The sequence below is a fragment of the Octopus sinensis genome, linkage group LG2 (assembly GCF_006345805.1).
Source record: "Octopus sinensis linkage group LG2, ASM634580v1, whole genome shotgun sequence".
Taxonomy (NCBI): domain Eukaryota; kingdom Metazoa; phylum Mollusca; class Cephalopoda; order Octopoda; family Octopodidae; genus Octopus; species Octopus sinensis.
The window spans coordinates 56,829,661-56,856,224 of NC_042998.1; the positions used below are offsets into that span (position 1 = coordinate 56,829,661).

Below are 26,564 nucleotides of genomic sequence, written 5' to 3' on the forward strand. Positions count from 1 at the left end.
TATATATATATATATATATATATATATATATATACGACAGGCAAATATGAAAACTCATAAGGAAGGTATTTATATAAAAAGTTGCATATATGAATTAATCATGACTTTTCTTTACAGCTGTTTTGGATGAGCGCAGATTTATTGATATATCCATGCATATAATGCAATAGTGAGTCGATATTGTAGGTATACGTAAAAGCAAAGGAAAAACATCCACGAACGAGGATTTTGATAGCACCTTGCATCGATTTCCCCACTAGATTAACGATTTCCCCACTAGAAATGATGGCCAAAATAATACTTTTTTATGTATGTATGCTTCTCTTCTATTTTTTATCATTTAAGTTTTCCTCTGATGGAGGAGCTAGTTTCTAACAAATATACAAAGCTAGTGCGATCATTGGAATGCAGATAGCGAGAACAATTTTTAAACCTGAGAAAAGTCTTGCATTTGTAATATGCTAGTCAGTTGATTTCTTTTGCAGAAAATCCAAGATTATCCAGTCCTGTCACTTAGACATTTACTCACAAAGACAAGTGCACCAATTATTATTGGTATAAATATAAATTTGTAATCGGGATATAGAACCTGGAGGTTTCGGAACAGTTGTCCACAGTTATCTTTTTCTCATTGATTTTCAAAAAGATATTCACATCAGCAGGACAGCTGAATTCTATGACGGTGCATACTTTTGTCTGTTACAAGCAACAATATCCGGCCTGTTTAAGCTTACACTTGAAATGTGTTTTGATGGGAATGTTCCACCAGTTTCCCTTGCGTCTGATATTTGTGTACATATTCATTAACACGGGATTATCTATATTTATTTCAGAACATCCTGTTTTCTGAATGGTAATGTATATTGTTTTCGCGACAACGTCCTGTCGTACAGGGAGTTAGTAACTTGCTGACATTTTTCAGCAGCTGCTAATCCCATGTGTGATGTCTAAATATGACATAATCTACATTTACAGTTGTATCCTGGAACTTCTAGGGCTTCACTGTCTCTTTTATTTATCAGGTATCTAGGAGCAATCTCCTGTCCTTGGATTGAAAATGCATATAATATGTATGTATGTATGTATGTATGTATGTAGTATGTATGTATGTATGTATGTATGTATGTATGTATGTATGTATTTATGTATGTGTGTATGTATGTATGTCTGTATGCATGCATGTATGTATGTATGTGTATGTATGTATGTATGTATGTCTGTATGCATGTATGTATGCATGTATGTATGTATGTATGTATGTATGTATATGTATGTATGTATTATGTACGTATGTATGTATATATATATATATGTGTGTTTGTGTATGTATGCATGTATGTATGCATGTATGTATGTATGTATGTATGTACGTACGTACATATGTATGATTGTGTATATATATGTATGTTTATATGTATGTATTTAATTTTAGACTAACAATATTTACGTCAAATTCCCGATTTCAATAATGCAACGACGCGACGCAATAGAACCTGTATTTTACCCGCCTGTTAAGAGACCAAAATCTGCTGCAGCCTACTCACTGGAACTGAATTTTCAATTTAGCTGATAGAAATGAAATCAAAAGTAGTATTTAGCTGTTATAAATTCTCTTCAATAAGGACTGATGACGTGTTTTTATCCACGATGTCATACTGCGTAGACAATTGGTTGATTTTCGCAATGTCCCTGCCATTTCTAACGGTTACTTGAGACACTATGTAATTAGCCACATATACGAAATATCATCATATAAATTACATGACGCTATGTAATTAACCACACACCAGAAAATACCAGATAAAATTACGCAATTCAGCATATAGTTAATTATATATAAGAAAATGTTTGTAACACTTGCCGTGGTTTGGAATACACGTTTCTAGCAAAATTAGAGATATAGATCCATATGGAGTTTTGATCATTCATCGATTAACTTGTGTGGAATCTGATTTTCGACTAATAAGTAAAGTGTTCTGCAGACTATCTGACAACTTCTTAATAAGATCCCTTCCCTATACCTATACCTTGGTTGGAGTTTTTCACCGTAGAGGAATGCATTCTCGGGAAGTGGAGGGAATATGTTATCGGTTTCCTAGTTCCGGTAACAATAACACCTTCAGGTATACAAAAGGTGCATGTAAGAGCGATGACTAACTCCATAGAGGCTGAAGTTACAAAAGCATTTAAAGTACTCAATCGTGGCTAGGTCGCTGAGGTGAATGGAATTCGACCCAGATGTTCAAAGCCTTAACCAGAGGAAGTATTGTCTCTGTCGCATGCCAGGTGTACATGATCTTTGGAAAGGCATAAAAAGAATGGCAATCTGGAGTAGTATTCTCACTTTTTAAAAAGGGAGACAATAGACAGTGCTATAATTATAGAGGAATGTCCTTGCTCAACATCTCTGGTAAAGTATTCGCCAGATTCCTGGAACAGAGATGTAGTGATATGGTAGAGCCGGAGGTAGCTGACAATCCATGCATATATTTCGCCTTTGACTAGCACGGTTGTTCGAATATTCATACTACGGCGGTCTTCGAAAATTACTAGCGGTATTATCAAAAGATGTACACGTGTCGTGTGGACCTCGAAAAGGTATGTCTGCTTGCTGCGAGACATATTGTGGAGAATCTAACAGAAGCTAGGGATCGACTGGCAGCCTCATACGGCCGCAAAGTCCCCATACAAAACATACCTATAGTTATTACTTAACCTACAAATAAAAACAAGATATTATAAACATTTAAACAAATTTCAGGAAATTAATTCTAAATTTCTTGAAATCATAATACTTTCTGCTTTCTTTGAAAGTTGCTACTAATTACTGTTCCGTTTTTGTTTTCTTTCTCCAACCAAGAAGAAAATTTCAATTCAATGAGAAATGTTTACTTGTGTCAATCAGTATTTATTATGTTGTAATATCCACGCCGTTGGCACACTGCTTTTTATCTTTCTCCTCCTCCTCCTCCTTATTTTATTGTCTTTGTACAGCTTATAACGCAGGAGATGCACTACGGTGTCAGCTGTTCACTACCTGCGAACTAAAGTAACACCCCTTATTTTTCGAGCACCACCCGGAGTATTCGAGCGGTTCTATGCAGTGCTGTTTTCTGCAAGTGTTCCACCCTTATTGCAGCCCCTGTTTGTTCCATGTACTTCTCAAGATTTTACTCACTGTTCCCGGAGTTCCAACAATTACTGGTACTATTGCCACCTTTTTCAGCGACGACAACTGCTTAACCTCCCAAGCTAACCTGTCATATCTATCGAGTTGAATGAATTGCAATATAAAAAATAAGTACCCTATTGAAATATGTGTTTCAGTGCAATGTCAGTGATATATATATATATATATATATATAGAGAGAGAGAGAGAGAGAGAGAGAAAGAGAGAGTGAACTATTACGAACGATTGAACATCAGTGTTTTGAAATCTTGGATAACAGCGGAAGCCATGATACGGAAGTAACTACAAGTATATATATATATATAATATATATATATATATATATAATATAATATATATTATATATAGCGGGAAGCTTTATGAAATAAACAAAAGACGAAGGCATGGAAAACAAACGAACAATTGTATTAGTATGGCGCTCAGGAAATATAAATAAAACAAGTCTTTAACGTTTCGAGCTACGCTCTTCAACAGAAAGATACACAGAGAGAGAAAAACACAGAAAGAAGGAGAGAAAAAAAATGCGTGCAGTAGCTAACGAATCAACATGGATATATATATTATATATATATATATATATATATACATAAATACATACATACATATATATATATGTATACATATACATATATAAATATATAAATATATATATACATATGTAAATACACACGCACAAACATACATATATAAATTTATTTGCAGTAAGCTTGAAGTTCGCCAGTTGTGGCATGTTCATGCTGTGTGCATTTGTGTTTAGAGAGAGAGAGAGAGGAGAGAGAGAGAGAGAGAGGAGAGAGAGAGAGAGAGAGAGAGAGAGAGAGAGGCAGATGGTTTGTGACAGATAAGGATATTAATAGAGAAATAAATAGATAAATAATTCGAAAACTGTGTAGATTTGTGTAAAATTTTAGGCGTATGTATGAGGCGGAAAAAAGATTTGTTTGAAGGGAAGCTGAAAATAGCGACAGAGTTCGGTAGTGATAACTGATTACCAGGTTACCTTTCGAGATACGGATTAACACACAGAAGAACACAAACATTAAGCGTACATAGATGAATTGTACCACTGTGAGATTGCACTTATCAACCCTTGGTTCAGCCAGAAACTCTTTTCTAAGAAAAAGCCTCGTAAATGTAGACTGTTTGTTTTCATATACTAGAAAATAAGCGATGTGGATGGCGTGCAGTACAAAGTATATGCCATGTGATAGTTTATCTTTAAGTAGCTGGTCGGTCTGTAAAATAGGTTTGGTCACTCAGATGTAGCCAAGAGTATTGATAGTGTTGAATGTAGGGAAGATGTTCGCAGTAAAACCGATGGGGGTTTTGATTAAGAATGTGACTTTGTATTCGTGAGATTTTGAGTTCAGTCCCATTGTGCGGAAACTTGGGCATGTGCTTCACATTATGGTCTCAAGTCGACCTAAATCTTATGAGTGAAAATGGGTAGCTGTGTGGGGGAAATGTTTAAATGCCGAGGTTAACTTTGCCTTTTATCCTTTCGGGGGTTTATAAAATAGGTACCAGTCGAGAACTGGGGTCGATGTAGTTAACTAGTTCCCTCACCTTAAAATAGCTGGCTTAGTATCAAAGTTTGAAACAATTTATTTAATTTTTCTCGTCTGAAATTCTGGAAGACTTCCTAGTTTACCCATAATATCTGTATGGCACAATAATTCAAACTTTTAATAAATGAACAAATTATTTTTTTGAATTTAAATAAATTCTTTCTTTCTCTCAAAAATTCCTCACAAAGTCAGTGTGCAACTTACACGAGAATGCGTGTTACACATAATCACATATGGTAGTTTCTAGTTGCTTATACGTTAACCTACAGAAACACCATATGAAAGTTAATTATTTTTCTTTCTGAGTAAAATGTCTCAAAGAGATAATATGCTTTGGTTTCTAATATTGGTTTAAAGTCACGTATTTAGAGAGAGTATGATCGATTATATATCGATTCCCAATACTTGACTAAATTTTATTGATTTTTCGGGAATATGAAAGGCATAGGCTATAATAGCAGGATTTAGGCTCAGTATCTAAACTACTGTACTTGTATTTGCAAGGATGTTTGGCCGATATTCCTTCAATTATTCCAAATTACCACTTTAAAAGGATGTATTTTAAAAGAGTTTCTACTTCATACTGTAATTAAACTTATTTGGCATTCGACGAATTCATCTTTTGATTTAATGTCGAAATTCACGAGTTTCTTCAGCTTCTGCAATTCATCCACCCCATTATTATTATCAAAAATCTTCGGAGAAAAATGTCTTTTAATCGCTGTATCAGTTTCATTTGAGACAATGTGTCTCTGGAAGAAATGAAATTACTAACCAAAAGCAAATGCCTGGAAATATTTAGATAGTTAGAATCTGGGGGTTGAAAACAAATACATATCTCAAAAATAATACCTGTCTTGGAAATAACACAAGAAAGAAACAGGCGAGTATATAACCAAAAAGAACAAAGGCAGATACATACATACATACACAACGTACTGTGTATAGTACTACAAAACACTACTTACATGATTTAATCTTAATACTCCCACAACACACTTCAGCCCTACCTAACAAAATCAAAAACGCTTCACATCCTCAAGACACACGTTTCCACGCATCCAGTTATGCGGTTAAAAAAGATCATCGATAACAACATGACTAACGAAATACTTCAAACTTTAAAATTAAAATCTCGAAGTACGACACGATTTATCTAGAAAAGCTTATCTCTCTTATAGGCGCACCAGGTGTAACGAAATACTGATTTCTAACGGTGGTGCTAATTGTGGAGACTGTACATTTGATTAAATGGACTTTAATAATTGGCTGGCAGTTATTTTACTGATTCCTGAAGGACGAAAGGTAAAATTGACCCCAGCGAGATTTCAGTTCAGAAGGAAAACGAACATGATTTCATAACGTTACTCATTTTCTCTGTCCCTCTACCGTTTCTGTTACCCATGATTAGCCTTGCTTTTATGCTGATGGTAAATAATAAGTGATAACTTGCATATCTGTTCTTAATATGTTCTGACAGATTTAAAATAAGTACCAGCTGAGCACTGGGGTCGATGTAATCGATTTATTGTCTTTGCTGAATTTGCTGACCTGCCAAAATTTGAAGCCAATATGTTCCGGCAGATTCGAACGTAAATATAGCCTCTTTTACATGTTTCATTCATTTGACTGCGGTCATGCTGGAGCACTGCCTTTTAGTCGAGCAAATCGACCCTAGGACTTATTCTTTGTAAGCCTAGTACTTATTCTATTTTTTGCCGAAAAGTGCTAAGTTACGGGGACGTAAACACACCAGCATCGGTTGTCAAGGGATGTTGGGGGGACTAACACAGACACACACAAACACACACACACACACACACACATATTTATACATATATACGACGGACTTCTTTCGGTTTCCGTCTACCAAATCCACTTAGAAGGCTTTGGTCGGCCCAAGGCTACAGCAGAAGACACTTGCCCAAGTTGCCACACAGTGGGACTGAACCCGGAACAATGTGGTTGGTAAGCAAGCTACTTACCACACAGCCACTCTTGCGCCTATACTGATTGCTGTTGGGACAACTTCTTTAGGATCAATGTGTGGTCAGAACACTCGACTTATTAGTACAAAGGATTCTGGGAAAACCTGTTTTTTGGCATCGTTCTGTAACGTCAGCCAGAAGCATTTCCGATCTAATGAATCTCAAATGATCCGATGGTCTTGTTTATAACTTTAGCGAACAATCTATTTACTGATCCGTGCTGATATCTGACAACCGATAAAAAAAATGCAATTCATCGCTTTGATCCTCGCTGTTCAATGTACATATGATCATTCATGTTCGAATCTGCCGAAGTGTATCAAAAATATACATGCAAATCTTCGTTTTGATATTCGTTGTTCACTGTGTGTACGAATATTATGAATATTGATTTCTAAATAGGCACAACAAGGCCACAATTTGGGTTGTAAGAAAATAATTATCTCGACCTAAAACTTCACTTGTACGTTTTTACTCCGAACGAGGAAAGACAATATCAGGCCCAAAATGATTTGAACACAGAATGTAAATGGACGGAACCTAATACAACAAAACATTTTATCCGATGCTAAGCTGTCTCTGTCACACAAAATTATCCCTCGCCCTCATCATAATACAAACAATCCTTTTTAATATAGGCACAAGACCAGAAATTTTGAGGGGGAGGGGCAAGTCGATTACATCGATCCTAGGGTTCAACTGGTATTTATTTTATCGACCCCGAAAGGATGAAAAGCAAAGTAGACCTCGGCGGATTTGAACTCAGAACACAAAGAAAAGCCGCCAAGCATTTTGTCCAACGTGCTAACGATTCGGCCAGTTCGCCGTCTTAAACATTGTTATAATTGTTAAAATCCTTTCTCTATTGGTATATAGCCTGAAATTTTTATAGGAAGGGGATTATTCGATTATATAGACCCTAATGCTCGACTGGTAATTATTTTGTTGACCCCGAAAGGACGAAAGGAAAGTCGGTCTCAGCGGAATTTAAACTCGGAACATGAAGACGGACGAAATGTGTTAAACATTTTTTCCGGCTTGCTAACGATTATGCCATCTCACTACCTGAATCATTGTTATTATAATACTTTCTATTATAGGCAGAAGGCCTGCAATTTTGGGGGAGGTTTTAAGTCGATTACATCGACCCCAGTCCTCAACTGGTAATTGATTAATCGACCCTGAAAGAATGAAAGGCAAAGTAGGCCTCGGCGAAATTTTAACTCAGAACGTAGAGACGGACGAAATGCAGCTAAGCATTTTGTCCGGCGTGCTAACGGTTCTGCCAGCTCGCCGCCCTAATCATTATTTATAATGACAACAATAATATACAGATTGTATTGAACAATATAATCCAAAGATTAGCAACTTACTTGATATCCGGTCTTGGCAAGGTTTATCGGAATTGATAGACGCGCTTTTATCCAAACGTTACCTTGGTTACCATAAGCTCTCCATACGGCCCGAGGATCTGTTTCCATTTTAGTCTGCGATTTAAGAGAATGAAGATAATTAAAATTGATGTGAAATAAATATCAGCATCTTTCGATTTAGTTACAAAGTAGCTGCAGCAGCAACAGCAGAAGCAACTGCAGCAGAAGCAATAGCAGCTGCAACAACAGAACAGCAGCAACGATAGCAATAACAGCATTAGTAGTTGTTCTTTGATTTACAATTTCTGAAGAATACCAGATAACATATTGTATAGCCTGAAGTCAGTTCTGACCGAGAAGTACCATGATTAAAAAAGCCTTCCAGATCTGATAATCTCATCATCTAACTACAGTATCAGATACGTCGCTTCATGAATTGAGGGAAATTTTTCAACTGTTTCTACCAGAACAAACGACTATATAGAAGTTTCTTCTCTGACACGGACACATAATCACATTTTTCTAAAAAAAAAACTATAATGTCGGCGGGTGGAGATCTTTGGACGGTGGGAAGTTGTTGCCTGTGTAGACATTCGTACATTTATTAAAGTATGTTTATCACAACCAGATAGTTTCACGTTCCAAACTTTATTGCATCAGCGTATATTTGTGTCAAATGCTCACTCACCGACAGTTTCATCCTATGTCGTTTTCTCTTGTCTATATTGAAATTTTGTTTTTTTTCTAAACAAAAAAAAAAAAAAAGGACTTAACAAAAATATAACCCCTCCTCACAAAGCACAGAAATTAATCAACCGCTCATAAAGTTATCCAATCTTAAAATAGCGGATAAATGCAGATAAACTTCCCTGTGTAATACGGTGTATGTGTGTGTATATGTATGTATGTATGTATGTATGTATGTATGCAGCTATCTCTCTATCTATCTGTCTGTCTATCTGTCTGTCTAGCTGTCTATCTATCTATCTATCTATCTATCTATCTATCTATCTATCTATCGAATTATCTATCTATCGAATTATCTATCTATCTCTGTCTTTCTGTCTGTCTGTCTGTCTATCTATCTATCTATCTATCTATCTATCTATCTATCTATCTATCTATCTATCTATCTATCTATCTATCTGTACATGCACACATATACGTGCATCTATCTATCTATATAGATATATATATTAAAATATAATAATGAAATCAACCCGAATAATGATAAGCATTCAATTCAAAATACAATATAGGAAAAATAAGTTGGCAAGGTGGCAGAATCGTTAGCACGTCGGGCAAAATGCTTGGCAACATTTCGTCCCATCTTTACGTCCTGAATTTAAATTCTACCGAGGTCGACTTTGCCTTTCATCATTTCGGAGTCCATAAAATAAGTACTAGTTAATCACTGGAGTGGTGGTAATGGACTTACTCAATCCCCCGAAATTTGTGGGTTTGTGCCCAAATTTTAAATCAATAGATAATAGGAAATACATCCCTTACGGAAGACATTCTTCAGTTAATACATTTCTAAATAGAAACCATATGATGGAATTTGTTCTCCCCATCCTCTCTCTCTCTCTCTCTCTCTCTCTCTCTCTTATCCCCCACACGTCTCCACGGTAATGAAGACCGTTAGCATTGACGTTCTACAACTTGAATATCTTTCTTCCCACTGATCACCAGAAGGGCTTCCATAGAACCAGATCAGCTGGAGACTTATTCTCTTATGTCACCTACCAATGGAATCTCGCTTGAGAAAGGCTTGGCGAAAGCAATGTTGTTGCTCTAGACTTCAAGAAAGTCTTCGACCGCATCTGATATGCCAGCTTTCAGTCAAATCGTCTCACGTACCTTTCCAATCTTTCGTCTCTTGAATCTACAGCTTTCTATCAGATCGAACCATTTTGTGTGTGTTGATGGCACTCTTTCTGTTTCTTCCTCAGTCAACTCTGGTGTTTTCCAGGCTTCAGTTTTGTCTTTCATTTTTTGCCTTCTATACATCAATGACCTACATGCCACTACACCTAACAATGCAAACTCTTATCCAGATAATGTAAACTTTTATTCCTCCTTAACTTTCCCTAACCATCATTATCCACAAGCAACCTAGATATCACAAACTTTGCGTTGATTCCATACACGAAGGCCTTGAGCCATGCCAGCCTTAATTTAAAAATCTCAAGGATTACCATAACACGTCACCACACTACGCACCTCTTAGACATTAAAATCACTCAGTAAGAGTCCTTACAATCTCTCTGAATGATAGGCCTCATAATCCTCTAGGATCTCTCTTGGCGTAAGTCTATCCTTAGTATAGCTCGGATCGCATCTCAAAAACTACCCCTTTTCTTCAGAGTCAGGCGTTATTTCAGCTCACAAAAGTTGCTGACACTCTACAAACTCAAGTGAAACCCATAATGGAATACTGTACCCACATGTACAGACATCCCGGGACCACATCCATAGAAGTGCCACTCGGCTGATTCACTTAGTGAAACGTCTAGCCTATAGGCGTGTTTTCTTCTCTCTTAGTCTTTGCTATCATTACTAACCTTGTACATCCACCACTCATTCATTCCCGACTCACTCGTTTCTCTGCCTCTCTTCCCCATCTTGCATCAACCGCCACCCCGACCCGCACAAAATACTATGCACAGCTCATCCTCTTCAAAACATCAGCTCTCTAGAATTTCCCCCGCCCCTGCTCATGTCATTCTTGCAGATGTTGATCTGCAACAATTTAAACAGAACATCATCGGCATTGGTCATACTATTGTCGCTTGGGACTGCCAAGTGCCATGAGCCCTGTCTTTCCCTACAGACTCGTTAAGTAAAAGAAAATCAGACACACATAGACACACCTGGAAATAAATGTGAGCATGTATAACGTAGCGACAAAGAGAAAGCAAAAGAGAGATACTGAAAGTAAAGTAGAAATACATATTTTGTTATATCAGCAACTTGCCTTGAAATTTATTCGCTGCTCATTATCATTACATGTCGCACCAAAACGCTACATAAATAACATCCTCCCAAGTTAACTTAGTAATATTTACAAGTGACAGATTTCTTTTTCATTTGAAGACAAAACGATTATTTTTGGCTTTTATCGGAAATCATTACTAAGATTAGGATTTTCCAAATAGTATTTTTGAGTCCTTTGCCAGGAATAATAATTCGCCGAATTTGCTATTCTGAATATTTTTTGTAGTCTATATTATTTTCTTCTCGATATTCTAGCATTAACAAGCATTGTGGCTGGGACATAAAAAAGGAAAAAAAAGAAGAAAAAGCAGCATAACTGTCGCTCGTGTCTGAGCATGGCTCAGTAATATGTTCCATGTTTTCACTAATTGTTTTACATATCTATGGAGTTGGGAACAGATATATGTAACTTCGTGACCCTCGTGAGTCAGCGGAGCATCTAGATTGTTCGATAAGCGTTATGGGAACTGCTTCAATTCCTTTAACTAACATAGGAAATATAACGAATGGTTCAAGCCAAGATATATAGAATGGTGGCATGTATTTATAAATTCGTATTAAAAATATGTTCATATCCAAAGGTCCTTCTCTTCTTGCAATGAAATACCTCCTAATTCTGTAAATGTAAAAAGGCTATAAAGACAGGGGTTCAGAATTGACAACTACTTTGGAGTCAGCGAGGGACCGTTTAAATGGACGCCTGGTCTTCAGGAAATAGCAGTTAAATATCTCTGAAACACCGACCCAGATCTTCAAATCTTCAAAAAAGGAAAGATACATTGGAAAAATGTAGTCTCATATATACGAAAAGATGGTCTGCTAGTTCAAGTCTGGTAAACAAAACATAGTAGCAAAAATAAACTCAGCTTTTCAAAATCTTTGTCTTTGAATCATCCTAATGTTATTCCATTTTCCTATAATTTCAAGACAAATAAAAGAAGTGGATAAGATTGTTTCTCTTTTAAAAGTAGATCTAGGCAGAGATCTATGCCTTCAGGAAAATAGTTATCATTTATTTTCATAATGATTTGCTTCCAAAAGACCAACAACCTAGTTGTAAAGTATCAACGAACAAAGGAAAATGCATCACTTTTGTTGTGGAAGTTTCGCCTCTATTAGCAAGTCTCCTTGGCTATAGTTTACTGCATAAGCTCTGTTAAGCATCTCGGCTTATTTATTTCATAGTAATTCACGGTGCAATATTTAACAACTTTCCATCTAAGAATATCTGAAGAAGGAATATTATTCCGTAATATCATATCAGACTATGGATGACTCAATTACAACAGGTAAATCGACCATTGTCTATATTATAGTGCATTGTTGTACCATTCAAAACTTTTTATTCTTTATAAATTTAAAAGATCTCATTTTCTTAAGTGTCATGAATTTTACTTAGCCTTAGAGAGAAAGTTCGATGTTTCGTAAGGTTTGACACTCTTGTTCAAGTTACTGGTTTCTTTGAAATTTTTCTTCTTATAATACGAGAAGGATGTAATGGAATTACATGAAAGGAGAGCTGAGCTATTCATAACTGACTAAAGATTGAATTTTCTCTGAAATATTGTATAGTTTTACTAGACCCCAAAGGCTCTGTTTTATGAAAAGGACAAATAGGTGTTAGCGGAGAGAATACCCTTCAATCTCCAGATTGCAGTTAAGATCCTACTCTGCGTACAGGCAGTTTTGCGCGCGCGCGTGTGTATGCAGGGATGGGGAGGGAGGAGAAGGCTTAGAGTTGATCAAATGAATGTAATGCACATCAAGTAATTTTTTGAGCGTATTATGATTTGAATTCACAACGTAGAAAGACAAAATGAAAGACTTCTGTACATCACGATTTCTACTATTCATCTCCCTCTTTATTTGAATTATAACCACGTTTTGATGAAGAAGTGTGTGTGTGAGCTATCATGAATAATTCTACCACAATAAATGAAGCTAGAGCAAATACTATAGACCACTGGCAATACATCCACGCAGGTTTTGCCAGTTCAGTTTGAAGATACAGTTAAAATCGAAGATCCATTATTAAGTAACTGAGAAGTGTAGATAACGAAATCAGTAGAGTACAAAACGACTAACTGATGTGTCCATGGACAAGACATCTACTCTGCTTCTCGGTAAATATAGGTGTCACAAGATAAAACAGTTTATTACACTCGAAGTAACGCTAGAACAGCTCTGTAAAACTGATCAGCCTTTCGTTAGCTTGTAGAACTGAGGTTCATTTCATAACTCATGTATAAAGCTAATTATACTAATAAAAGAATGTGGTTGGTACCGTGATCAAGGTATATGCTCATGACCAACTAAGAGGCACTGAAGAAGCACCATCACGTCTTTTTGTAAGTCAACTAAATGTTTTTCTTGAACTGGTCTAAGATAGTTGTGTAAAAGCAGCACAACTGTGCGAGATAAGAATAATGCACTATCATCAGCTCACATACACGTAAAACCGGGAGAAAACCTCAACGAACAAAATCTGCTGCCATATTTCTTACCTCCGTTATAGCTATGGATCTTCGATCACACCGCTAAAGCTTGAATCTCATTAAAAAGAATCTCTACAAGGATATTCATCTGTTTCACCTTGTGATTTGGGAGTTAGTCGTACGATACGGAGCTTACCGTATGAATTATAAACCGTTCTTTTCAAAATCTTAAAGATCTACATTGCCAAGGGTCGATTTCGGTTTCTGTAGTGATAAACGAATGAACAATAAACTGAAGACTGGATAATACGATATTCTGTCGGTGTTAACTTTCCAGAAAAGAGACTGATCCTTATTTCAGATATCTAGGTGAGTTGCAGAAAGTGCAGGACTATCTGACTCGTCCAGAAACAGAAGAGTGTTGATGATTGGGGTGGGGGCTAGAACTCATCACTGCAGGATTACGAAACACTTATGAATTTGGCAAAGCTGTTCATATATTGCAGATAGCACCTCACAGTTATTATTCTCTCAATCTTTTACGGCTTTTCATTGGCACATCGTCATACGTTGGGGGGGATTTAATCGGTTTTCGAGCTTCCTTTGTATTATTGTTACAGACTCTGGAACGATGAAAGACAAAATCGATTCTGACGGGATTTCAGCTCATATGTGGAAAAACTTCACGAAATACTGTAAGGCGTTTTAAAAGGACGCTTTACCGCCTCCGCCACGCTAATCATATTAAACATTAATCAAAATAATTAATTGTACAGTAATTCAATAGTGTTTTCACTCGCAAAACAAAATGTAAAAAGAATATAAACACCGTATAACGAAATAGTTAGTAATAACAAACCTGTGTGAAAACGTTAAGAGTACCAATATGATTGCCATACATATGATAAAAGAATTGAACGCATTGTTCGTTGAAGGCTCTGTAAATTGGTGATTTGAGAATGGCTCTGTGTCCACGTCCTTTAGCTGAGGCTTCGATGAACATGAAATGCCCTAAATGAAAAAGAGAAATAGATATTAACAATTCATAATAACCAATTCATAGGATGGAAAGAATGAGGAGCTAGAATAGTGATCCAACTAATTTTTACTCCTGGTGGGTATACATTGGAAAGATTTAGAGCTGCCTGATACGATACATCAAACAAAGAGCATAAACGTCTCGTATAACTTTTCATATGTCGACTGGTCATCATTGAAAATATCGTTTTCCTGTAGAAAGGAATACATTTATGAGATATTATATTCCTCAGAGAAGTAAAGCTGTACTTAAAGGTTACTAACATCAACAGGGAGTCATGCATGTCCCTAGGCACCTCACCAACCGCTTTCTGCTAATACACGGTACTTGCCGCATTGGATATAAATATTAGTCCTTTAAAAAGTGTCAAAGATCTTCATGACCAGTTATTAAATTCTGTTACAAATGTTAGCATTAGCGAGAACGAACCTATCTGCCTCTAGTCGGAAATTTCTGGTGTAAGAAATGAAATCACTCAGCTATAATTCTAAGGCTTATTACGTTTCAAGTCTTCTGCTGTATGCTAGCGAAACCTCAGTTATGTAGCCTTGCCCTTTCATTCTACTTTTTTTCAGAGCTGTATCCAAACATGATGTATACTTACGGCTAAGTGGAGCACATTGTTTTAAAAACCTCGACCCAATTTTAAATTTCAAACTGTAATGTTAATCATTCGGATTTACATTTAATATTATAAATATAATTTGCCCATTATATTGTATTTTACTCTTACTCTTTACTCTTTACTCTTTTACTTGTTTCAGTCATTTGACTGCGGCCATGCTGGAGCACCGCCTTTAGTCGAGCAAATCGACCCCGGGACTTACTCTTTGTAAGCCCAGTACTTATTCTATCGGTCTCTTTTGCCGAACCGCTAAGTGACGGGGACGTAAACACACCAGCATTGGTTGTCAAGCAATGCTAGGGAGACAAACACAGACACACAAACACACACACATATATATATATACATATATACGACAGGCTTCTTTCAGTTTCCATCTACCAAATCCACTCACAAGGCATTGGTCGGAAGACACTTGCCCAAGATGCCACGCAGTGGGACTGAACCCGGAACCATGTGGTTGGTTAGCAAGCTACTTACCACACAGCCACTTCTGCGCCTATAAATTTTACAGTATAAATTAAATTATTCCCACTCACACATGTAATTGTTTGTTTTATAGTAATTGTATACACCTTCCGTAAACTGCATCCTTCAGTTATGATGGCGTGTATCCCAGTTGATCCAATCAACAGAACTGTGTGTTGTGATATTCACGTGCAAGTGGCTGAGCGCTCCACAAACGCGTGTACTCATAACGTAGTTGTCAGGAATATTCAGCGTGACACAGAATGTGACAAGGCTGGCTCTTTTGAACAACGGGTACAACTCATTTTTGTCAGCTGAGTGGACTGGAGCAACGTGAAACAAAGTGTCTTGCTCAAGGACGAAACGCGCCACCAGGAAACAAGCTCACAACCTTACGATCGGGAACCGAATACCCTAACAAATAAACCATGCGCCTTCACGTTTATGACTGAAACGCAAGAAAGCTTGAAGAGAATCAGCTGCTTTAAAACGTCACTTCGTTTGTGGCAATAACTATTGTACTATTCAACAGCAAGGTTAAATGCTTTATGCGTGGAAATAACCTAAATACATGTTATTTTATAACATATACTAATTACTAATACAGTGCTGTATAGCGTAACTAATACTCAATTGTATAGCATATTACATATTCAATTAACTTTGTGTCATATGAAATTCAACTGAGTTGATTGTGTAAGGTAGATAAGGGTACTGACGAAAGAGCAGTAAATTTACAGCGCCGTTAAAAGATCCAATGCTCTACTAAACTGTAAATTAGCATATAGGAAAGTACAGCAAATCACCATCATAAAAGGTGCTTATTTGAGGCAGAAGGCGGTGTTGTTCTGGGCTGTATAACTGACAAGTGTTTCAGTTAACGGGTAAATCTCATGTCCTTCCATACTTTTAGCTTGGAGAGGAATAGCTTTGTCATGCTGACTTGCCTCAAGGTGTACTACAAAAAGATGAAGTGTTCTCAATGATGCCCCGACGAAGAGATGTGATTGAACGCATGTAGTTATTTTCTACCCCTCTCTCTCTCTCTCTCTCTATATATATATATATATATAGGCCGCTGGTGGCAAAAAAATTCTACAAAATTTTTTTTGCCACCCTATATTGATTAATTATGAATTTTATGGTTAATTCCGTAATGGAATCGACGGCTTATATTTATTTGCTGCCGATAATTTGGCGCGAGTGCGATGATTTGAAAATTTTAGGTCAGATATTACCTTGGCAGGGTCGGAAATGCCTCGTGAAAATATCTGTTCCGACTTGTGGCTATTTCTTACTGAAGAATCTGAGGGCCTATGGAAGATTGGCCTGATTTAATTTAATCAGGTTAGTTTACCATTAAACAGCAGATGAAACGGTGCATCGTATAAGAAATTACAGGGTAAATGTTTTTTTAAATTTTCTCCTGTTTACGGAATTGATTTTTATTTGCGGTTGAAGCTTTGGCTGTTATTTCTAGTGGGTGAATGGCCTATTATGGCCGTTCCTTGATTGTTGATATATATATATATATATATATATATATATATATATATATAATATATTATATATATATATATATACACACACATATATATATATATACATACATACATACATACATACATACATATATATATATATAATATATATATATATATACATATACAGACACACACACACATATATATACAGAGAGAGAGAGAGAGAGAGAGAGAGAAATAGAGAGAGAGAGAGAGAGAGTGAGAGAAAGAGAAAGAGCGAGAGAGAGAGAGAGAGAGAGAGAGAGAGAGATATCAAATGATTTAAGGATGATTGTTTTTGGGCTAACGAATAAGGAATTAATGGGAATTTGCATTGCAGAAGGCAGAAGCTTCTCTTAATTTAAATTTTAGATTGCTTCATTATTGATGGTTATGCTGCTGATTTTTTCGTTGCCGTTATTGTTGCTATTATTATTTATTATTATTATTGTTGTTATTATATTATTATTATTATTATTATTATTATTATTATTATTATTATTATTATTATTATTATTATTATATTATTATTCAACTAGCAATAACCACGCCTCGGATTTACCTCATTGGCATTATTATTATTATTATTATTATTATTATTATTATTATTACTATTACAAACCACTATATTAATGTTAGAAATTATTATGCTTATTATTTTCACGAGTATTCTGTGTCTATTTAATCTTTATAAACAAACGCTAGTACTCGGCAAAAAAACCTGGTCTTCCTTCGGGCGAAAACTTTCACATCATTGCAGTTTATTCAGTGATGCAAATTACAGTGTTAATTTTTACTTCTTCATTAAAACCACAAGAATGTTATTTTATATATTTATATACTTTTCGAAGACGCCATTTTTAACCTTTTCATTCAATTTTTCTGTTATTTGAAACAGAATAGCTATTCTATTTTTCAAAATTTGTTTGATATAGTTTTAATAAATTTCAATATTTCTGCTTTTTTTTACTGTTTCTAAAATATTGCCTGTTGAGTCTTTGCATGATTTTAATTTCTTTCTTGCCAACGAAAAGAATAAAACAAATTTGTTGAAAATAAGATCCTTAGAGTATGAAATAATGTTAAATTGTATTGAATTCTTTTGACGTAATCAAAAATTCTTTTTCTCTTAATAAAGAAGGACGGATGTTATCGATTGACTCAACCTGATTGTATTACTGGCTCTTATTTTATCGATCCGCAGTGATAAAATGTAAAGCTGACACAAATGGAGTTGAACTTAATACATAGAGAAAATTAAATATGCTAAGATGTTTATTGTTTCTATAATCATGTTATATTTGTAATCTATCGATATCGATTTTCAGCATTTGTCACAAGCCTGCAAATGTATGCAGAAGAGAAGCCGTCGAATAAATTGAACTCAATTCTTAACTTATGCTTATCTTTTATCTTTTTACTTGTTTCAGTCATTTGATTGCTGCCAAGCTGGAGCAACGGCTTGAAAAGTTTAGTCGAATAAATCGACCCAGTACTAATTTTCCTTTTAGTCTAGTACAGATTTTTTCTTCTCTTTTGTCGAACCACTAAACCATGGGGACGTAAACCAACATCGGTTGTCATGCGATGATGGGGAAAAACTCAAGTACACATACACGCGCACACACATGCGCGCGCGCGCGCACACACACACACACTATATCTCTCTCACTCCACCACACTCTCACACACATACATATAGATAACGAGCTTCCAAACATACCCTATCAACCAGACTCACTCACAAGACACTGATCGGTGTGGGCCTTTAGTAGAAGACGCTTACCCAATAAGTAGAATTGAACCCGAAACCACGTGGTTTCGAAGCAATCTTCTTAACCACACAACCATGCCTGCGCCTACATACATTTTGCTCAACATGGAAGGATGATAATCACTAACAAACCTGTTCCAGGTGTAAATTATTTAATTACCCTTCTGAAAGAAGGTAGTGCTTATAATGAGACTTTACAAGCACTCTAAGACAGGTATGTGTGTGTATGTGTGTGTGTGTGTGCGTGTATGGATGGGAGAGAGGAAGATGTCTTCAAACCAAAGGCTTGACCAAAATGTGTACCACAGAATGGGCTCTGCTAAAGGCACCGACGATATGTAATGTACTCAGGTGATGGTGCTAACTCAGAACGCGAAGAAAAGGAACAAATACCACAAGGTATCTAGTTCTTACTGTTCTGCTAACCAATCCTTCATTCTGAATTGATACTTGGCAAGATTTGAATTCAGAGCGTAGACAGTCAGAACAAACACCACATGGTACTCAATCCGTCGCTCCAACGACTCCGTTATTTCGCTGTCTTAATGCACATTTGAACCTACAACGTAACCCTATTCATAGCTAAATATCATAAGGCATTTTCCCGGCGCGCTACCGTTTTGGCATCTGCCTTAAAAAAGAACAAAACAAAAAAATTTTCTTTCAGAGGATAAGAGAAGAGATATGTCTCAACGTTAATGCCTTTCACGAGGGCAATTTTTGATGTACAGGAAACTGTTCCTGTTGGTAATCGAAACCAGATCATGTCCTTAGCTGACCAGCTACTAATCTCCTTCATCTTTACTCTGCAAGCGGTAAGCAACCGGAAATTGAATTCAAAAGGTAGACTTGGCTCAGCAGGAGTATATCCTTTTCCATTTGATCGACCGCGCTTGATACTAGCTCGGTTAATTGAAAGAGCATTTTTATTTCTTAGCACCAAATTTGTGTATTTTACACAAGAAACAATTGAACGTTACGCTGATCAGCTTTCTCACGAAATTATCACCCAATGAGTGACATGTAATATTTCCAATCAAATTAAAACCAGGATATGCATACATCTACCAAATATTTATCAATTAACTCTATGATTTCTCACTCACAACTAAGAGTGTGAGTAAACATATTGACCTCCTCAATTCAGTACAAATCAACATCTTGGAAGTAACTGAATTCATCATCAGCATATCATTTATACGTAACTCTATTGACACCTGAGAAGGATGAGAAGAAAAATTATTTAGGTAGGTTTTGAATTCGGATGATAGAGAAAAGGAATTAAACACTGAATCGTATTTATATCGGTTCTCTGCAAGTTGTGTCAAATAGTTGATCGAAACCCTATGGCTATCCAATAGACAATTGGACATTACTGTCCTGAGTCCTAGGACTCATATAGCCATTTATCCGGCTCCCATGCCGTCCCCAAAGTCCATGCGTCCCCAGAGTCCATCCCCTCCTCACCGTGGTGGGGACGCTGGCAATAAGTAGTGTCAGAGCTATGCCGTCGGGAACTTCGGTTCCTGGTAAGGCCACCCAAGGCGGATTGGTCTGATTCCGCGTGGTATTAGGGCCTCAACCCGGCAGACGGGGCTCTGGTGAAAATTCTTGTAGTGTCTGTTTCGGCAATCGGCGGCTCCTCGGTCGTTCTGCCCCTGCGTCTCTACATGCGGGATTGTTAGGGACCGCTTGTCAAATCCACATATTCCCACGAAACTTCTTCCATGAATTCTCAATGATGAATACAATGCCTCGAGGGTGGTGGAAGAAGCCGACTCAACCCGCCAGGGTGAATGTCGCCACAAGTACAAGTAGGTACATGCCGTATAAGTAACATAGATCCCTAGATCGTAACATCTCCTCTCCCCACCGAACGGAACGCCAGGGTCACAGGGTCACTCATTTAAGGCAGAGTGGACCGAAGTAACATTAAATAGTAGGTTGAATCGACCTCAGTATAAAAGTTACTTCTTTTATTTATTAAACTAAGAAGGATAAAAGTAAAAAAACAATCAAAGCGGCATTTGAATACACACACACACACACACACACACACATAGATGCACACACGTTCATTTGTAGTGTGTATACAAAAATATTTACATGTTACAACATTTATCAAAAATTACACGTTCGTTTATGCCAGTATGTTTTATTTGTTAAACGTTCAATAAAATGAATTATTTACCGTTTGGAGATTCGCATGTATGATCATTTTCAGGGCCTGTTCCTGTAGATGGAGTTGCACCTTTACTCCGCGACCAATCAAAGAAATCTGTACCATTATCTTGCTCAAAGCCACATATAGACTCATCCTCAAATCCACAGAACGTCTGAGTTTTTGCTGAAAAAAGACAATACGAGAAAAATGATTACTTTTTGACGTTATCACAAACAAGAGTAAACTTTTGTAAAAGAAATATTGGACTTTTAAATTGTCCTTCAAATGACATCGAAAACAGAATCGATAAAAACGAGGAGAGGACATTTGATAATATGGTCCAAATTAAAAGTATTTCGGAAGCAAAATCTGATGTGGTACGCAAGAAAATCAACCCATGGCTTAGCAATACGCCCATTTTCTTGAGAATATTATTTATACTAATGTCATTGACACGGAGGGGTAAAGCGTGAAATATTATATATATTTCTTTATTGCCCACAAGGGGCTAAACATAGAGGGGACAAAGAAGGACAGACAAACGGATTAAGTCGATTACATCGACCCCAGTGCGTAACTGGTACTTATTTAATCGACCTTGAAAGGATGAAAGACAAAGTCGACCTCGGCGGAATTTGAACTCAGAACGTAACGGCAGACGAAATACTTATTTCTTTACTACCTACAAGGGGCTAAACACAGAGAGGACAAACAAGGACAGACAAAGGGATTAAATCGATTATATCGACCCCTGTGCGTAACTGGTACTTATTTAATCGACCCTGAAAGGATGAAAGGCAAAGTCGACTTCGGCGGAATTTAAACTCAGAACGTAACGGCAGTCGAAATACCGTTAAGCATTTCGCCCGGCGTGCTAACGTTTCTGCCAGCTCGCCGCCTTAAAGCGCGAAATATTATATAGCAACATTTAAAAAGGAAGTTTGTAACCTAATTGCAAAGATGAAAGATACAAATTCCTACTATTTTTTTTAGTCCATTCTTTTACTATTCTCTTCCCTCTGTAACACTCCGAGCACACACTCTCTGTCTGTCACGCTTTCAGACACACTTACATACGTATAGACACACTCTCTCCACACACACACACACACTTGAATCATGTGTCTGCTCAATCAAAGATGGCTTGGAGCTAGATAACTGAATATAGAGCCCTAGATTGCCGCAAAAGTAAAGCATTGATTTACAACATATTTCTGTTTTTTTTTTTTAATCTTAAATAAAGCCCAGAGTTAGTTTACAAGCCAACATAGAATGTATGTTGATTGAGTGAGATCTGACTTAATGTAGAACAGTATTTGATTAAATTTTTTGAGAACTTTTATGTGCTTATAAGATGAATGATTAAATAATTATTGACCGAAACCCTCCTCTGAGTTTACAATTCATTAATGTATTGACGCGATTCGAAATTAATATTACGTGAAGGCCATTTTGTTGGTAAATATTCAGCGGTAAATATTTATCAGTGATAGTTCATTAGATTCTATGGCCTGCAGTATTTCCGTTATTCTTCGTCCAGTGTTCATTTCCCTGACTTGCTTGATTTTATTTGAAGCGGAGTTGCAATGCTCCAGTGGTTAGGGCAGCGGACTCGTGGTCGTAGGTTCGCTGTTTCGATTCCCAGACCGGACGTTGTGAGTGTTTATTGAGCGAAAACACCTAAAGCTTCATGAGGCTCCGGCAGGGGTTGGTGGCGAACCCTGCTGTACTCTTTCACCACAACTTTCTCTCACTCTTTCTTCCTGTTTCTGTTGTACCTGTATTTCAAAGGGCCAGCCTTGTCACATTCTTTGTCACTCTGAATCTCCCTGAGAACTACGTTAAAGGTACACGTGTCTGTAGAGTGCTCAGCCACTTGCACGCTAATTTCACGAGCAAGCTGCTTAGCTGATCGGATCAACTGGAACCCTCGTCGTCGTAACCGACGGAGTGTCACGATAATCAAACAGCTCTATATTTTTACTGATACCTTTGAACTCCTGTAAACACAAATACATAACACACTTACGCACATATGCACGTTTCCCTCTGTTACTGTTTACACATGAATATATGCACACACACACACACACACACACACACAACACACACACACACTTGAATCATGTGTCTGCTCAATCAAAGATGGCTTGGAGCTAGATAACTGAATATAGAGCCCTAGATTGCCGCAAAAGTAAAGCATTGATTTACAACATATTTCTGTTTTTTTTTTTTAATCTTAAATAAAGCCCAGAGTTAGTTTACAAGCCAACATAGAATGTATGTTGATTGAGTGAGATCTGACTTAATGTAGAACAGTATTTGATTAAATTTTTTGAGAACTTTTATGTGCTTATAAGATGAATGATTAAATAATTATTGACCGAAACCCTCCTCTGAGTTTACAATTCATTAATGTATTGACGCGATTCGAAATTAATATTACGTGAAGGCCATTTTGTTGGTAAATATTCAGCGGTAAATATTTATCAGTGATAGTTCATTAGATTCTATGACCTGCAGTATTTCCGTTATTCTTCGTCCAGTGTTCATTTCCCTGACTTGCTTGATTTTATTTGAAGCGGAGTTGCAATGCTCCAGTGGTTAGGGCAGCGGACTCGTGGTCGTAGGTTCGCTGTTTCGATTCCCAGACCGGACGTTGTGAGTGTTTATTGAGCGAAAACACCTAAAGCTTCATGAGGCTCCGGCAGGGGTTGGTGGCGAACCCTGCTGTACTCTTTCACCACAACTTTCTCTCACTCTTTCTTCCTGTTTCTGTTGTACCTGTATTTCAAAGGGCCAGCCTTGTCACATTATTTGTCACTCTGAATCTCCCTGAGAACTACGTTAAAGGTACACGTGTCTGTAGAGTGCTCAGCCACTTGCACGCTAATTTCACGAGCAAGCTGCTTAGCTGATCGGATCAACTGGAACCCTCGTCGTCGTAACCGACGGAGTGTCACGATAATCAAACAGCTCTATATTTTTACTGATACCTTTGAACTCCTGTAAACACAAATACATAACACACTTACGCACATATGCACGTTTCCCTCTGTTACTGTTTACACATGAATATATGCACACACACACACACACACCACACACACACACACACACACACACACACACATATATATGTACATACATGCATAGGATCTTGACACGCAATGAATATGGGAACGATATTGTTGACAGTTAAATGTTAGATGAGACGGACTAATAAAACCACTCCAGGAATGATGGATTCTAGTTCCTGGTACAATATCTGACAAAGAGACTGGTGTATAACATGATGATCGCCCACTTTCTAATCCTACAAACACATATTGTACCTGTTGACTCCGAATCGCGAATGCGGTTCTTTGCTTATTTCATACAGTATATATTTCTTTATTGCTCACAAGGGGCTAAACATAGAGGGGACAAACACGGATAGACAAAGGGATTAAGTCGATTACATCGACCCCAGTGTGTAACTGGTACTTTATTTATCGACCCCGAAAGGATGAAAGGCAAAGTCGACCTCGGAGGAATTTGAGCTCACAACGTAACGACAGACGAAATACGGCTACGCATTTCGCCCGGCCTGCTAACGTTTCTACCAGCTCGCCGCCTTTCTACCAGCTCGCCGCCTTTCTACCAGCTCGCCGCCTTTCTACCAGCTCGCCGCCTTTCTACCAGTTCGCCGCCTTTCTACCAGCTCGCCGCCTTGTCTACCAGCTCGCCAGTATAATCAAAACGATGCACAGAAACATCTTAACACTATAGAGAGACAAAGGACCAAGTGTTTGTTGACGTTTGTTGTTACAGTGATGGAGCTATTACACGCGACTGCAACGTTTAAGTACCATCACTTCCTCACATTTCTCCATCATGAAGGAAGTCTGTCGGAGGAATTAGCTGCAATTTTCCGGTGGCCCACACGGCTGCGTCTTCTGTTGCCCTTGCTCTTTAAGAAGAGCTATTAGTGTTTAAGAAATGGTTGCACGCGGAAACGCTTTCATAGCCACACGCTCACACACACATGTGCACGCACAAATGCACACACATACATATGTAATATATAAAATATACACGTTTATAAATATATATATATATATTTAAGCATGCGCGCGCGCACGCACAGCATACGCTTCCTGAATTTCACTCCCAAGACTTTAGTTAACGGGAAGCTAGGAAGAAGGCGGCGAGCTGGCAAAGGCGGCGAGCTGGCAGAATCGCTAGCACGCCGGGCGAAATGCTTAGCAGTATTTCGTCTGCCGTTACGTTCTGAGTTCAAATTCCGCCGAGGTCGACTTTGCCTTTCATCCTTTCGGAGTCGATTAAATAAGTACCAGTTACGCACTGGGGTCGATGTAATCGACTTAATCCGTTTGTCTGTCCTTGTTTGTTCCCTCTAAGTTTAGCCCCTTGTGGGTAATAAAGAAATAAGGGAAGCTAGGAAAGAAGACACTTACCCAAAATGCTACTCAGCGGAAATGCGGAATCGAAAGTCAGGATAAGCTTTTGAGAGCCGAGCTTTTTAAGCTAGCGAATATATTTGTGTTATATATGGTTAACTAGTTGACTAATAAAGATAAGAGAAGTGAAATAGAAGCAGTGTGTGTGTGTATATTACTGGTATAATGAATCTGCTTAGAATTAATAAAGTATGTTTCAACACGAGTTCTTATCCAGAGCCTTACAAACTAAATACAAAAACGTGACCTTTATATCAAATGTGCGCACTGCTAGATACTCCGTATATATGTACACACACATACACACACACACACACACACCTACACAAACACACACACGCACACACACACACACACACTCACACACGCATGCACATTCACAAACACGCACATACACACACATACATACAAAACCTCCAGTTGAAATTACTGACAAGCACCACAAACGCAACTTTATTTGCATATGCGTGTATACAATACGATAAAGTTGCATGCATACATAATCCCGCATGCACCTGACCATTCTCGGAGATTAAAAACAAAATCGACTAATCAACTAAATTTTGATTACAAATGCGCCCGCACGCACATGCATGTGCATACAAATGCAATTTAGATTACTCAAGCACACGTTTGAAAGGACACCTCTGCCGTACACTCGGCATACATTCAGAGACACCCCGAAGCACGAACACTCAAACACGCATACACCCAACCATGCATGTACCTAAAGGCATCGCACCAGACGCTTTTTTTACACACTGTGTATAAGTTAAGTTAAGTTAATTTTTTGGCTCAAAAAGCAAAAAGCAAGGCCATGTAGGGGAACATGGAGTTATGTACAGGGAAGGTGTTCATGCAAAGAGTTCGGGCCATTTCTGGTCAAGAGAGACTTTGAAACGAGCGGTCGTCGGCATCTTCACTATCTCGTCCGGCAGCTTATTCCACGGATCCGCA

General features: G+C 37.5%; 1 protein-coding gene across 3 annotated transcripts in view; it reads right to left on the reverse strand.

The window, feature by feature from the left end:
• The window catches only part of LOC115231256, a 145,475-nt gene that overhangs the window by 41,104 nt on the left and 77,807 nt on the right, over positions 1-26,564 (reverse strand). For all 3 annotated transcript variants that reach the window (XR_005003879.1, XR_005003880.1, XM_029801319.2), the window contains exons 2-4: positions 21,172-21,327; positions 14,411-14,562; positions 8,120-8,233 (exon numbers count right to left, since the gene is read on the reverse strand). Coding sequence is in view for 1 of the 3 variants with exons in the window: in XM_029801319.2 (XP_029657179.1) it covers positions 8,120-8,233; positions 14,411-14,562; positions 21,172-21,327 (422 nt within the window). In the remaining 2 variants the exon portion in view is untranslated. The remainder of the gene's footprint in view (positions 1-8,119; positions 8,234-14,410; positions 14,563-21,171; positions 21,328-26,564) is intronic.